Source organism: Curcuma longa, unplaced genomic scaffold (genome assembly GCF_044706935.1).
Source record: "Curcuma longa cultivar G26 ecotype Majalengka, Jawa Barat unplaced genomic scaffold, ITB_CL_G26_1.1 contig_25610, whole genome shotgun sequence".
Taxonomy (NCBI): Eukaryota; Viridiplantae; Streptophyta; class Magnoliopsida; order Zingiberales; family Zingiberaceae; genus Curcuma; species Curcuma longa.
The window spans coordinates 27,124-40,845 of NW_027432825.1; the positions used below are offsets into that span (position 1 = coordinate 27,124).

At 38.4% G+C, this 13,722-nt stretch overlaps 1 protein-coding gene across 1 annotated transcript; it reads right to left on the reverse strand.

Moving 5' to 3' along the window:
• Positions 1 to 107: 107 nt before the first annotated feature.
• On the reverse strand, positions 108 to 2,950 carry LOC141818675 (transmembrane emp24 domain-containing protein p24delta9-like). Its single transcript, XM_074706126.1, has 4 exons — positions 2,726 to 2,950; positions 2,434 to 2,643; positions 451 to 527; positions 108 to 321 (listed from the first exon to the last, which is right to left on the reverse strand). Exons 1-4 carry the CDS (start codon positions 2,948 to 2,950, stop codon positions 177 to 179), a joined length of 657 nt encoding a protein of 218 aa, XP_074562227.1. The 3' UTR covers positions 108 to 176.
• Between the last annotated feature and the right edge of the window lie 10,772 nt (positions 2,951 to 13,722).

Here is a 13,722-nt window from a genome sequence, read left to right on the forward strand (position 1 = left end):
ACAAAGGGACCAAGTGCAAATCAGTTTGAACCATGCACAGTAAACTTGCTGGGCTGATCCTCATTTCCTTTCAAAACAGGAGGGATCCTAGTTTAACTTGTCGTCGACGTCCTTGATACCATATTATTGATACATGTACGCAAGTAAAAGAAGGAACTGAGGGCAAAAATCTATGATTAAAGAAGCTTCTTTTTCTCAAAAAATTTCTTCAGATGCCATAGCTGCAAGCCAGCCACTGAAAGACAGACAGCAAGTGAAAGGAAACTCAGCCAAGCCATCCTCGAGTTAGTCGATCTGTTCATTTCCTGCATTTGCTCCTCTCTGCACCACAAAGCAACCGAGTTACTAAGTTGATTGGGGTAGCATAATCACGAAATTCAGCTGCTGAAATTTTAAAAAAGTTGTAACCAACTAAAACTAGCCCAAGCAGACTTAAAACAGCATGTTTACCTTGCGCGGAGATAAAACATTTCGTCATGGATGGACTTCACAACATCTTCCAGCTTCTTCAACTCCAGTTCCATAGCCTATTAATAAAATGATTGTTGTTGAGATCTGTACCTGGAACCGTGTTGGTTCCTGATAAAGAAAATAATAAAATAACCATTGATTGCCTTCATGCCATGCTAGTCTCAATCATTTTGGGATAACTCTATGGATCTTTTCTTTCTATTGAATCAAAGCAAGGTTACATGCTAGTAATATTTAGATCTTTTAGATCACTTTTAACTCTATAAACAAGAACTGTCATGATATCTCCTACTTTTTGTCAAGCAAATTCTTTGACTGATTTTCTTTCTTTTAGCATTTTGTTTTTACAATGCATGAGGTACTTTCTTTTATACAGATGAGCATTTCTTTAATTTTTACGAGATGTTCTTGTTTATATGCTAAAAACATTTTCTGATTCTTTAGAAGTAAATAAAATGTATATTTTGTTGTATACTACTGCTTATCTTGTAATATTTCTTGTTATTGTGATTCTGAATGTTGCCTTCAAATGGATTATCACTAGGTGGGGTATTTCAAGGTAGATGGAAGTATATCCTAGGCCGTGACGAAGACAAAGATTGTTTTCCTTTTGGATCTCAGCCCACGTTCAGAGGTGTTTCAAACTTCTGTAATGGCCTGCAATAAATAGCCTATTTGGACATCCAAAAAACATCAGTAGATGACCACTTTGGCTCGTTATCTGAAGCAATTAGTTTGCAAATATGGCCTTCATATATTTCCCTAGTAAGACTTGAATGTGTTCATTTCTTTCATTAAAGTGTAAACAGAATTTGTTTGCTAATGGTCTTCATATATTTCCCTAGTAAGACCTGAATTTGTTCTTTATTTCTTGCATTAAAGTGTAAACTGAATTTGTTGCAAAAGCCATTTGGATTCTTTGTCCTTACTCCATAAAGCCAGACTGCTGACGCCTGGCCTTATCCATCATAACTAATTGAGCACACTTTTAGGTGCAATTACACCTTCTTCTGAAAGTGATTTGACTTTCAATAGATGATAGGGGTTTCATATCAGATTTGATCCACTCCACAACGTATGATCATGTTACTGAGGATGCTAGATTCACACTTCCATATCCAAATTAGTAATCCTTTGCAAAACCAAATCCATCGTGGACTCATAGGCTAAAACTAAGTATTTAGGATAAGCTCCTTCTGCTAGCAATACATTGCCAATAAAATACCTCCAAAATGACTATAGAAACTGTATCAATTATGACATGGGAGGGAACCCAAATTTAGTCATACAAGTAATCATGTTCTCAATGTGTGGGTAGTTCACTTGATCCCAATGTGTGAGTAGTTCTCTTGATAGCAACATGACTAAAACCAGGAGGATTTAGTTATTCATTTGAGCTTCAGTAAAACAGCTGCATAGAAGAATTGACATCAATTTTGCATCCATGATTGATGAACTCTTACACAAAAACCACAGTAGTGATGTTTCGAAGATCTTGTTTCTCAGCTCATACTATTATAGCTTCCTAAACAGGAACCACCTATACATTGGATGATGTAGGTCCTAAAATAGGAACTCACAGGCCAGGCTGAGAGCACCTTGAGCATTTTATACAAACTGTATGTATGTACTATTATCATGATCCTTGTTAACATAACTTTTCAACACCACCAGGAAATAATCATAGCATATTTCTTTGTGGTTTGACGATCTCTATCTTGTGTTATGTAATATCTATATGAGCCTAGCTAACAGGAAAACCTGTTCTTGTTCCAATCAGAACATACTCTATAAAATCTACAGTTAATTCAACCACATTGAGATCATTAAGTTCATTTATATTTCAAAATTAGGAAAAGGTCATATCTATTCCGTATGAGCTGAAACAATAGAATAATTAAAGAGTTCTGCAACACTTGAAGTGCATTATATTAAGAAGGAAAGGGAATGCAATTTCCTTACCTCAATCTGCCCCTTGTTAGCAACGCTAGTCCAGTCCTTTGCGGCAAAGCCGGTCCGCCACTCGAACTCCACCGCCATCCTGACGGGAGGCTTTTCGTCGCGGGCCGAGAAGCACGCGAGGTATTCGCCAGCCTCGTTCGAGGTGAAGGCGAAGTTGCCCGAATCCACCTGATCCGCGTAATGGACGCTGTTCCAGTACGGTGAGGTGACCTAGCGATCCACCAACGGTGAGGAGCTATAGATCAAACAGCCGCGCGGCTGGAATATGTTTGGAAAGAAGTGGAAGGGCGACCTTGACGGAGACCCTGTGGGAGTCGGGGAGGGGGACGTGATCGGAGAGGCTGGCGAGGGAGTACTTGCCGACGACGACTGCATGGAGCTTGATGTCCTCGGAGATGCATTTGGTGAAGCCTGATTCGAGCTCGAAGCGGAGGGCGGTGGCAGAAACCGCGGCGAGCAGCAGGGAGGCCAGGAAGAGGCCTCCTGCTCCCCTTGTGGACGTGCTTCGCTCTCCCATCGCTGTCACTGGTTGTTACACTGCTGCGACTCGTCAGTTGCGAAGCAGGTTGGAATTTTTAGAAAGAAATACATTAAAATAACGGCGATTTTTCAAATTGTGTGCGGTGGTTATGTTATTTATCCAAATCACAAGGGTGGTTTTGAAATTATCCAAATCATATTTGTTTGAGTTGGGTTCCTTTCTTATTTTATCCTCGATATTCCGTTGACACGATAATGTCACAGTTCATCTCAAGTAAAAATCACTCTGAACCACATTTCAAAATATTATTTTTAGAGAAAGTGAACTTCTTCCTTCTACCTCTATTCTCTGTTCGTGTCGTCATCGAGAGAAGAGACTGTCCGATCGCGAACTTCACCAGCCGCGTGTAAGAGGTGAACGGGGTGCAAGCATCGCCGGTAGCAACTTCTCCTTCCCTCTCCCGACAATGATGTCTTCTCTTTTCTTTCCCTCTGTTCGGACCGCCACTAGAACAGAGCAGGTCACCAGAACGGCGGCTGACCATGTCGCACTACTATAGCCCAAGACAAGAGAACAGCAACAAAGAAACTGAAAACTAAACTAGGGTTTTCTTCGATTGTTCACTCACCGAAAATTTTTTCTATCACAGCGGACTGTTGTCGACTGGGAGCGCACGGAATAGCTCCTCGAGGGCAGGATCGATAGATGCCACGCCGAAGGAGGAAGAGGAGAGGAGGAGTACGCGGTGGGGAGGAGGAAGAGGAGAGGAGGAGGAGCACACGGAAGGAGAATGCGGCGGGAGAGGAAGAGGAGAGTGCGGCGGGAATACAAACCAAACGCCCCCTGATCTTCGCCTGAATCAAAGGTGACAGTTGACAAACGATGCAACATAATTTTCGACGAACGATGATCTTATGCTGAGAGAAAAAGCTAAACAAAGAGAAGCTAATCTTTTTCGACGAATGTGCAACTTCTTGTCAGAGAAAACGAATAATGGAGCATAGGTTAAAATTATCGCTCCGGTGGAGTTTCATATCCGACAAACTTTTAATTTTATTGTATATGAAAAAAGTGATTGGAGAACACCTAACAAACGTAGCTCTATTGCAGCTTCTTCTCTGCACGAACAATACAGTTTATGTCTCTGACGATCTTCGAGAGGCAACTGCTTCCGATCACACGACTCTCTCCTGACCACAAAGGTGAAACTGATGAAACCTCGCTCCAAGTAGTGGCTTTGGCAGTTCTCTATTAATGTACTAGAGCTGATTTCAAGTGAGGTGTTGGTCGCTGAGTGTAAGCAACTATAAGGTCGGTTTGAAAAATTTTAAGTACTCGTTAAATTATATCAACCAGCATTCCAAATAATCTGCAAACCATGTAGGCGACAGTTACATCTCAAATTGCCCTTACTAATATTGTAGATCGGGACATTTTCTTAATATTGCCTAATATTTTTTTATCATTATAGAAAAATCAATCATAATAGCATTGATAGTTGAAATCGTATTGTGGACGAAGTTTTATGTTCTAATCAATCTAGTGAACAACATGTAAGTTTTCTTCTACTAATTTGTAAATGAATTAATATGATGTATAGATTATTATATATTAAAAAATGATAAATCACAGTTAGCCCCATTGACTATCTCTGGGGATGACCGGGCCGGTCCCACGAAAATTTTCCACCGGCCACCAGGATAAATCAGGAAGTGCACGCAACGGCTAACCCAGACGTCCAACATCCTTTGATTGCACTCCCCATTTGGAGGAAAAATTCCTGCAAATATACTATAGCTGGGGATCGAACCGCAGGTGCCTGGGTGACAACCTGGATGTCCTACCGCGGCACCATTGCCCCGGGGACATAGATTATTATATAGAATCTTGCCAACGTGGTATAACAAAATATTGATTATCTTGTGTTGTTAATGTTATGCATCTAAACGTTATTGTCTATCTTTTTATCTTTAAAGTTTCATTAATAATACCCTTAACCAATCAATAAATTATGTGGTTACGAGCTTAACATTGCTTGTTGTGAAATGTTAAAATTTGAATTGTGTAACCTATAAATTTAGGAACATATGATGATATATTAACTTCCTTCACTTTGCAGTGTGTTATAGAAATATTCACATATTTAATAGAAGTGATTGTTATTTGCAGTTGCATCAATGCAGAGATCCATTTTCTGATGAAATGGTTCACGTAAGATGAAATCAATTAATTCACAAAAACAAAATCAGCATGGTGATGGTACAACAAATATAAATATCAGTGGTAGTAAGATGTCATCTTCAAATTCTGCTAATATTGTGGTAAGTATTGGAGAAAGCATGAATGTTAAATACAATTTGAAAGAAGAAACTTTTAGTATTGAGGATGTCATAGGTCAGAGTTTGGAATAAATGTTTAAAAATACGTAGACTCAACTAAAATATTATGACATTAAAATGCTAGTAGAACTTGAAAGGGATATCTTTACTGATGAATTTATAGTAAATAATATGGACTATTTCATAGATCCGTTAGTGATCTTCAATGAGTATAATGACTTTGAAGATGCATATCCATTAGCTAAAGATGTCTATGTACTAACTCAACACTTATTGCATTGCAAGGGTAAGAACTAGATGGGAGTGATGAATTTTTTATTGATAAGGTAATGTAAAATGTAATATGTAATAAGTTAAAAAAAAATATTTGAAATAGTAGTGTAATGAAATTTTTTTTATGTTTCATAATGTAATATGCACTAAATTGAAGTAGTGATATAATGTAATTTTCATTAACTTTCATATTCTTCACTCCACTCAATGGCAGTAATAATGCTATAGAAATGGTCTAGAGAGGACTGTGTTTCTAATTTTTAGAAGAGAAGCAACACGTTGTTGCTGGTCTTCAACATATCAACATGTTATTGTTGGTATTTAACATATCAACAATAACATGTTGTTGATCTCACTTTGATCAGCAACACGTTGTTGCTGGTTTTTAGGATAGCAGTAACACAGTGTGTTAGGAAATCAACTGATGGACCTATCATCAATCTGCTACTTGTATCCTTTATCAGTTGATAAGTAATTTACATTTGTAATCGACTGATGAACTTATCATCAATCTATTTTTTATAATCTGTACTCAATTGAAATAGTGATGTAATGTATTTTTCTTTAACTTTCATATTCTTCACTATACTTAACGACAGTAGTAGTAACTTTAAAACTATCAATTCTTGTGTAGGTATTCCCAACTCAAATATATTTTAAAGATGCACTTGTTAAGTATGCTATAAAGAGGTAGTTCATTTACAAAATAAAAAACTCAAGGAAACCAAAGTTAAAACAATTTTTGATGGAGAAAATTGCACATGTGCAATAATTGCAAGGGAAGAAATAGAGTTGACTGTTACAAAATATTTAGGCGAACATCAATGTGGTCTTAGCTTAGGAACAACCAATCATCCTCTCTTATAGCTTCTCATATTAAAAGATATTTTCTGTCTGTAGATGAATATAAATAAAAAATGAATCAACAAGAGATGAGAGCACAATTTATAGTATACATATCATATTGAAAAAGCATATAATGCATGTCAAAAAGCTCTAACAAAGGTGATAGGTGATTTCAAAAATGATTATGCTGACCTCTCTAGGCTTTTATGAGAGCTAAAATATAAAGACCCAAAAATATATGTTGCATTGAAAACAAACATTGATAAAAAATTTCAATGTTGTTTCTCAGCTTTTGGTGCATATGGTAGAGTTTTTCGAATATCCTTTCATAATCTAATGAGAATTGATGCAATACACTTGAGTGACAAATATCCAAGTGTTTTATTGATGGTCACAACAGTAGATGGTAATATAAATCTTGTATCAATTGGTTTTGCAATTGCTAAGATTGAGTGTAGGCCATCTCGGGAGTGATTTCTAAATCACCTAAAGATATTTCTTGCAGTTGATCCATCAACTATAACAATAATATCTGACAGATATCGTGGAATATTCTACAGTGAGTAAAATTTATTCTACTGCTCACCATGGATTATGTTGTATCTCACCTGTCTTGTAATATAGTAACAAACACTCAAGATAGACCTGCATTAGGATTATTTTGGATTGTAATTAGAGCAAATATAATTTTTGAGTATGATTAAATCATGTAGAGGATGTTAGAGAAACATGTAGACGCTTATAGATGGTTGTAAAATATTGAACCTACAAAATGGACAAATACATATTTTTCTGATAGAAGGTATGCAATGCTGACCATGAATTATTCTGAAAGCATGAATGCATTGTTCAAAGACACTTAAGAACTCCCAATAACAGAACTGATAAACAACACATAGAGAAAAGTTACATAATAGTTTTATAATCATAGGGAGGAAGTGTTCTAAGGCCCTTTATGTAGAGATTGAAATTAAGAGAGGAAGAATTGGGTACTATGTACATCACAGCAAAATAGAAATAGAGGTAGTGACTTCTACATCCTCGTATATAATTGACATGGAGAGTCATAGATGTGATTGTGGTGAGTTTCAGATATCAGGGCTTCCTTGCTCACACACTATTGTAGTGTGTGCGTTCAGGAAAATAGTCCTGAATTCGTATTGTGAGCAATATTTTTTATTTGAAACATGAAAAGTACTTATGCGAGATCATATATATCCATGTAAAAGTAAAGAATTTTAGCTAGTAGGTGCACAAGATTGTACTATTTTACCATCCTATAGCATTGTGCAACCTGGCAGAAGGAAGAAAGCAAGGATTGAGTTGAAGCACAACGAAAAGGTAACAAAAATGTGCAGCAGGTGTAAACAATTAGGGCATAATAAAAGGTCAAGTAGAAATCCTTTTGATGAACAATCTGATGGAAAAAGGATCAAGAGAGAAATAAAGGAGGTTGAGGGGGTAACAAATTTAAAAAACAAGATAAAAATTTTGATATGCAAGAAGAGAAGATTATAATAGTCACCAATGAGATAAAAGAAGAAGAGGAGGTAGATAAAATATAGGCAAGGGACAAAAGGAAGTCAAGTCTTTCTTTTTGAATGCAAATAAAGTAAGTTGAGATATATGTAGTAATTCATAAATAATAAATGTAATTTCTTTGATTTCACTTTTTGTTGTGTTTGTTAAATACATTGAGTTATGTTTATTTGTAGGAACTAGAAGGTAAATTTAACAAAACAAAAAATGAAAGTTAAGAATACAATACTATACTAGTGGTCGACAAGAATGATGAAGCAGGGGAGGCCAAAAAAATAGGCAAGGGAGAAGGAACTCAACATAATAGATTGAAGCCTATTAAAGTAACTTGAGATATATGCAGTAATACTTTAATATTACTTGAAAATTCATAGATTTCACTTAATTTTTTGTTTGTTAAATAATTATAGTTATATTTATTTATAGTAAATTGAAGACAAATTTATAGAAATGAAAGAGAAAAAATGAGACCAAGATGTAGCCTACTTCATATCAATACTTGAGACTTTGAGATGGCCTATTTTTGATTTGGTATGGGAGGAAGGCTATACGCATTGACAAGAAATACCTTCCTTATATGTGTCTTAGGCAACTTTTATGGATGGCAAAGTATCGATGCATACATTTTAATACTCTTTAGGGAAGTATCCTCGTCTAGTAGGGCATATAAGCAATCCATTTATTACTCAACTAGATTCAAGGAAAGAATTTTTCTTCATATGATAACTTATATTATGTTTGTGATATTAGTGCACTAAATTATGAATATATCTTGAATTTTGCAGTCATCACATGAACACTTATGACAACAACTTTATACCAAATAATTAAAACTAATCTGGCAAATTAGCAAGTTAGATTTTTTTTATACCTTTAAAGTTGATCGTACATATTTTCATTTAATGGTTATGGACACCAATACAAAAATCTTCTACCATTTTAATTTGATGTCCTACATCCCAACACATGATGAATATTTTGTAGAGTTGGTTAGTAATAAAATTTATGAATTAACATTATGACATTATGATACCTGATTACTCTACATTAATTAATATTTTTATTCTAATTCTCATAGGTAGGTTCACTGAAAACTTTTTCTAGTGATAAATAAAAAGAAATGCATGTTGGATTAGAAGATTATCTGCCTTTAGACGAATGAGCCTATACACAAGTCAATTGTCCCCAATAAAACTTTTCATAAGTAAATTTAATACATGATTAAATAGTTATTTTGGTATACCATTTATGTTACTACTTAAAAGTTGTGATATTGTAGGTATGACTGTGGCTTCTTAATGCAATATATTCGACATCCATTGTACGATATTAATATGGAGTTCACGCAAGAAGACATGAGTAAATTTAGATTAGAGGTTGCAATCTTAATAATCAGGGACAAGTTTAGTAAACTCATATTAGAATGAGTGAATTTTTGATGGATTGTGTTTTATGTTAATTTATTTTTATTTTTTTAATTTTATTTGTCACTCACACCCTTCAAAATTAAAATTTATAATTAATCAAACCCCTAATTATCGCTCAGGTAACATAGTAGAGGTCCAAGTCGTCTCTCATGGACTCAATGATGGAAGTTGCTATAGACATATGGTGTAGAATTTTTATTTGTTAATCATCCTTATTCATTCATAACTATTTGTAAAATCCATTTATTAACAAAAGAATGCTAAGTCTACATAATTATAAATTAAAATCCAACATACATCACAATCACAAATCATTCACACAAAGTTATACATAAACAATTTATTAACACCAGCAAGAATATGATAACCACGACATTCATTTAGTCATATAAGTTACAACAACAACTTTGTTCCATTTATCACAATAATAACCTATTGTATGAATTCCATTCTAACACAAATTCAAAATACAACATGAATTTCAGTCATACAACATGTACAAACATACAACATAAATTCAATTCATACACATACAATAACACAGGAATTAAACAAGTACAAGGCATGACAGGAAATTAAAATTTTCTGAATAACATTTATTCTACTTGCATAAATAAAATTTACAGAATAAAATTATTCTAAACGTGTACCTCGCGATGACAATGTTGAGCCGTGTTGAATCAATCGAGCAGTCCTCGTCTGAATCCCGCCTCTACTGGTGATCCACGCCAAGCTCCCGTCTGGACAGCTTCGGAAGCCATGAGTCGTGTCATCATCTTCGGTACTAGCCGATGATCGACGACGATCGAATCGAGAGAAGCCTTGTTCCAGAAACTTCGCAACAACGTGTGTCGCGATCGTTCTAGGGCTTTCTAACTATCATCGAGAATCATATTCTTGATGTAGTTTCGGTAGTCAATCATTGACTGCTGATAACGAACAATAATCGGAACCTTTCCGATCACGATGGAATAATTTCCAATCGCTTCACAAGCTCTCGGAAAGATGACGGATGGACATTAGACGATCGAGATTAATTGGTAGCGTCCGAATAATCTATCCAATAATCGAAAATAATTTCCGACTATACAGATAATTTCGACAACAAACCTAATACAATCCAACTCTTCTCCAACCCAACCAAAACATAATAGTACAGGCAACATCCAAAACAGGGATGTTTTCTTCCTCTCCCACACGACCTAAAACACCACATCAGCATCGGTGTTATGGCAGCGTAGCACCCCCAATCAGCTGGTATTCCGGCAACGGCAGCGGCATAGGTCAGCTGGTATCCCAGCGGCGGCAGCAACACAGAATAGCGGGCAGCGGGTATTCCGGCGGCGGAAGCAGCACAGAACAGCTGGTATTCCGGCGGCGGCAGCAGCACAGAACAGGTGGTATCTCCGGCGGCGGCAGGAAACACAGAAGCGGTGGAGCAAAGGGAACGAACAACCCTCAACCAAAAACGCAATTACAGCTTTTATGCTCAGTTTACTTGAAAGAGTGGGTGATGGATGGATGAAACAAACCTAGGGATAAGGAGAAGGAATGGAAAGGGAATAAAATACATCCTCTCCCTTATCCGTGCAGCCTTGTTTACCTGGATTAAGGAAAGAAAATGAAATGGTCTAAAATACCCTTTTAGCTTCTTCCTCTCGCGTTGAAGCCGCCCTCCGCCTCCCCTGCTCAGAAGCTGGAATCCGAGGGCTCCGCCAACACCGACGCTTCCCTCCGCCAACACCGACGCTTCCCTCCGCCACTTCTTCGCACGACACCAGTCCACCTTCCGCCGCCCGCGGTCGCAGCGCGATCCTCGCCCCTTCCGCCAGCATCACCGCGTTCTGCCGCTGCTCAGGAAGCCGCCGGTGGCGGAGTGGCCCAGCACCGCTCCTTGAGGGGCTCACGACGTGACCAGCAGGCCCACCTCGTGGGTCCGCTCCACGAACCCAGCGGGCAAGAAGCGGAAGGGATCCGCCTTGTTCTGGGCCGTGAAGTAGGACTCGCTCACGTCGCCGTCGTCGTTGGGGCTTCGGACCACCCACAGGAACTCGCTCACGTCGCCGTCGTCCTTTTCGCCCTCCGCCGACTGGGTCCGCGTCAGCGGCCGAAAAGATAGACTGGCGGCCGGCCCGGCTCGTTCTGCCTCAGGGACCTTGGCGGCGTCCGACTCCAAACGCCTCGAACGTGTTACGGTTGGGAGGGCAATTTTGTCTTTTGATTTCCATCCTTCCCTTTCCGCCCGATTTGGAGGGGATCAAAGTTTGGCAAAAATTAATCCACTGATGGATTAACTTTCTCTTCCTTCATCAAAATTTAAAAAAGTAAACGGTGGATGCATGCATGCAGAGGAAAACTTTCCTCAGTTTTTCTTTCCACACCCCCAAGTAAACTGAGCATTAAGGAGAAGCTACGTATAGTTTGGGAAAGGGAGGTTCGGCCAAAACCTTTTTGGTTGCTGTAATGAACCGGTGAAAACCCAAAAGAACCAAAACCTAATTAAGGTTAAACCAAACCGGGTACTGTAGCGAACCAAATCGACTCGGGTTCAAAACTAACTCGCTTGGTTCACTAACCAAACGAACTCTGATTTGATCCAAATCAGTTTTGTTCGTTTCATCTTCGCAAGATGAATCTCCTCATTACATCCATTTTACCAAAATCTCTTCCATCATGAACCAAACCAAGTTGGTTCAATTTCGGTTTAAAAATGAATCATTTGATTCACTAACCAAACGGTCTCTAATTTAAACGAAATCAATTTCGTTCGTTTCATCTTCGCAAGACGAGTTCTATCATTTTGTCCTTTGTCTGGTCTAATCAGATTTTATTCTCTCATTCAAATTCTCAAACTCGTTTTAAGTCCTTCAGGGAACTTGTAGTGCGTGTGACCCAATAGGTTCCTGGTTATGTTGACCGTCCGTAATTAACCATTAATTATGGAACGATCATGAGTGACATCTAGTAGTATATCATGATCCCCAATTGACCAAAAAATCAACGATTGATTCCAGAACATTTCTAAACCTTTCAGCAGCTACATTGAATCGTGTCTCGTTCATTTCACCGTCTTATACCCGCTTGGTTCAGGACATGGTCTATGTGTCGGTCCCCACTAGGCTGACTACGTCACACCTAGCCCAAGCTGCTTTCTTGTCCTGTGGATTCAAGTTACTCGTACACGTATCCAAGAGTACTGTACTCTTAACATGTAATGCTTTGGCCAAAGACTTTTAGTAACAATCCTGACAAGCGGCCGCAAGGTATACGTCTCCTTTTCAAGGAGCGGTGAATCCTCTGTGGGCTATTCAAACACCTTCGGACACTTCGACTTATACCCAATCATCTCGGATCCACACCTCCTTGGAGATGCTTACTTAAGATGTCAAAGTATAAACCTCCATGACCAAGGTGACTTGAATACCGCAAGTCAAAGGAAACTCGTACTTAAGCTGCACTGAGATCTTCATTGACATATATATAGAACCATATGAAGTCTCAAGACAGGTCACTCCAATGAACTGATTACCTTTAACCAGCATCCACGTTTAACTCTCAACATCTAATGTTGACAGCAGTGAGATCAGCTGCTTGGCTAACCAAGGAGTTCAAAACGTGCTAGTCTTGACAGAATCGATGACGTCCGTGCTCATCAATTCCTCGACTAGGGATAATTTCAATACATTCATAATTACACGTGTAGAGATGCTCACTAGTTGTGATCCAATCACAAATTCTCTCACGCTATGAATCGTATTGCGGACATTCAGTATTTGAGTTTAAGATCCAATCAAACACATATGGAATGTGCACTCAAATAGTGAATTGCTATTTATCCAATAAATAGTATAATCGTAAGGCGATTGCCTTAGGACACCTCTCAAATCTAACAGGGACACGATTGGAGAAGGCATGCTCGGAATCCATCCTCTGCCACTGACTCCTACTGCAAACCACAGATAAAACATCAGAAAGCAAAGAATTAAAACTCCTTACCTTGCCCTTTCCGGGGACGGCGGAGAATCGAAACTGGCTGGTGATCCCCTATTGCAAACCACAGACAAGGACCAGCTGATTCCCTACTGTAAACCACAGACAGGCCCGGCTATCACTTGGCACTTCTATGGACGTGAAGAAGAGGGCTATCACCGACCACCGTTCACTGGGCAAATCGCTCATAGCGGCGGAGCATGACCGATAAGGGAGGGAAGACCTCTCGCCGGAGCAAACCGCTCATGGTGGAAGATCTTGCGGATGGTCAGCATTCATCGACCGTCGATGTTGTCGGTGCCGCTCAGGTGCTAAGTCGGCTTGCCTTAAGAAACAACAGTTAACTTGATCACTTAATCGAGCTTGAACCTGGTTTGAACGCTGAATCAAATCA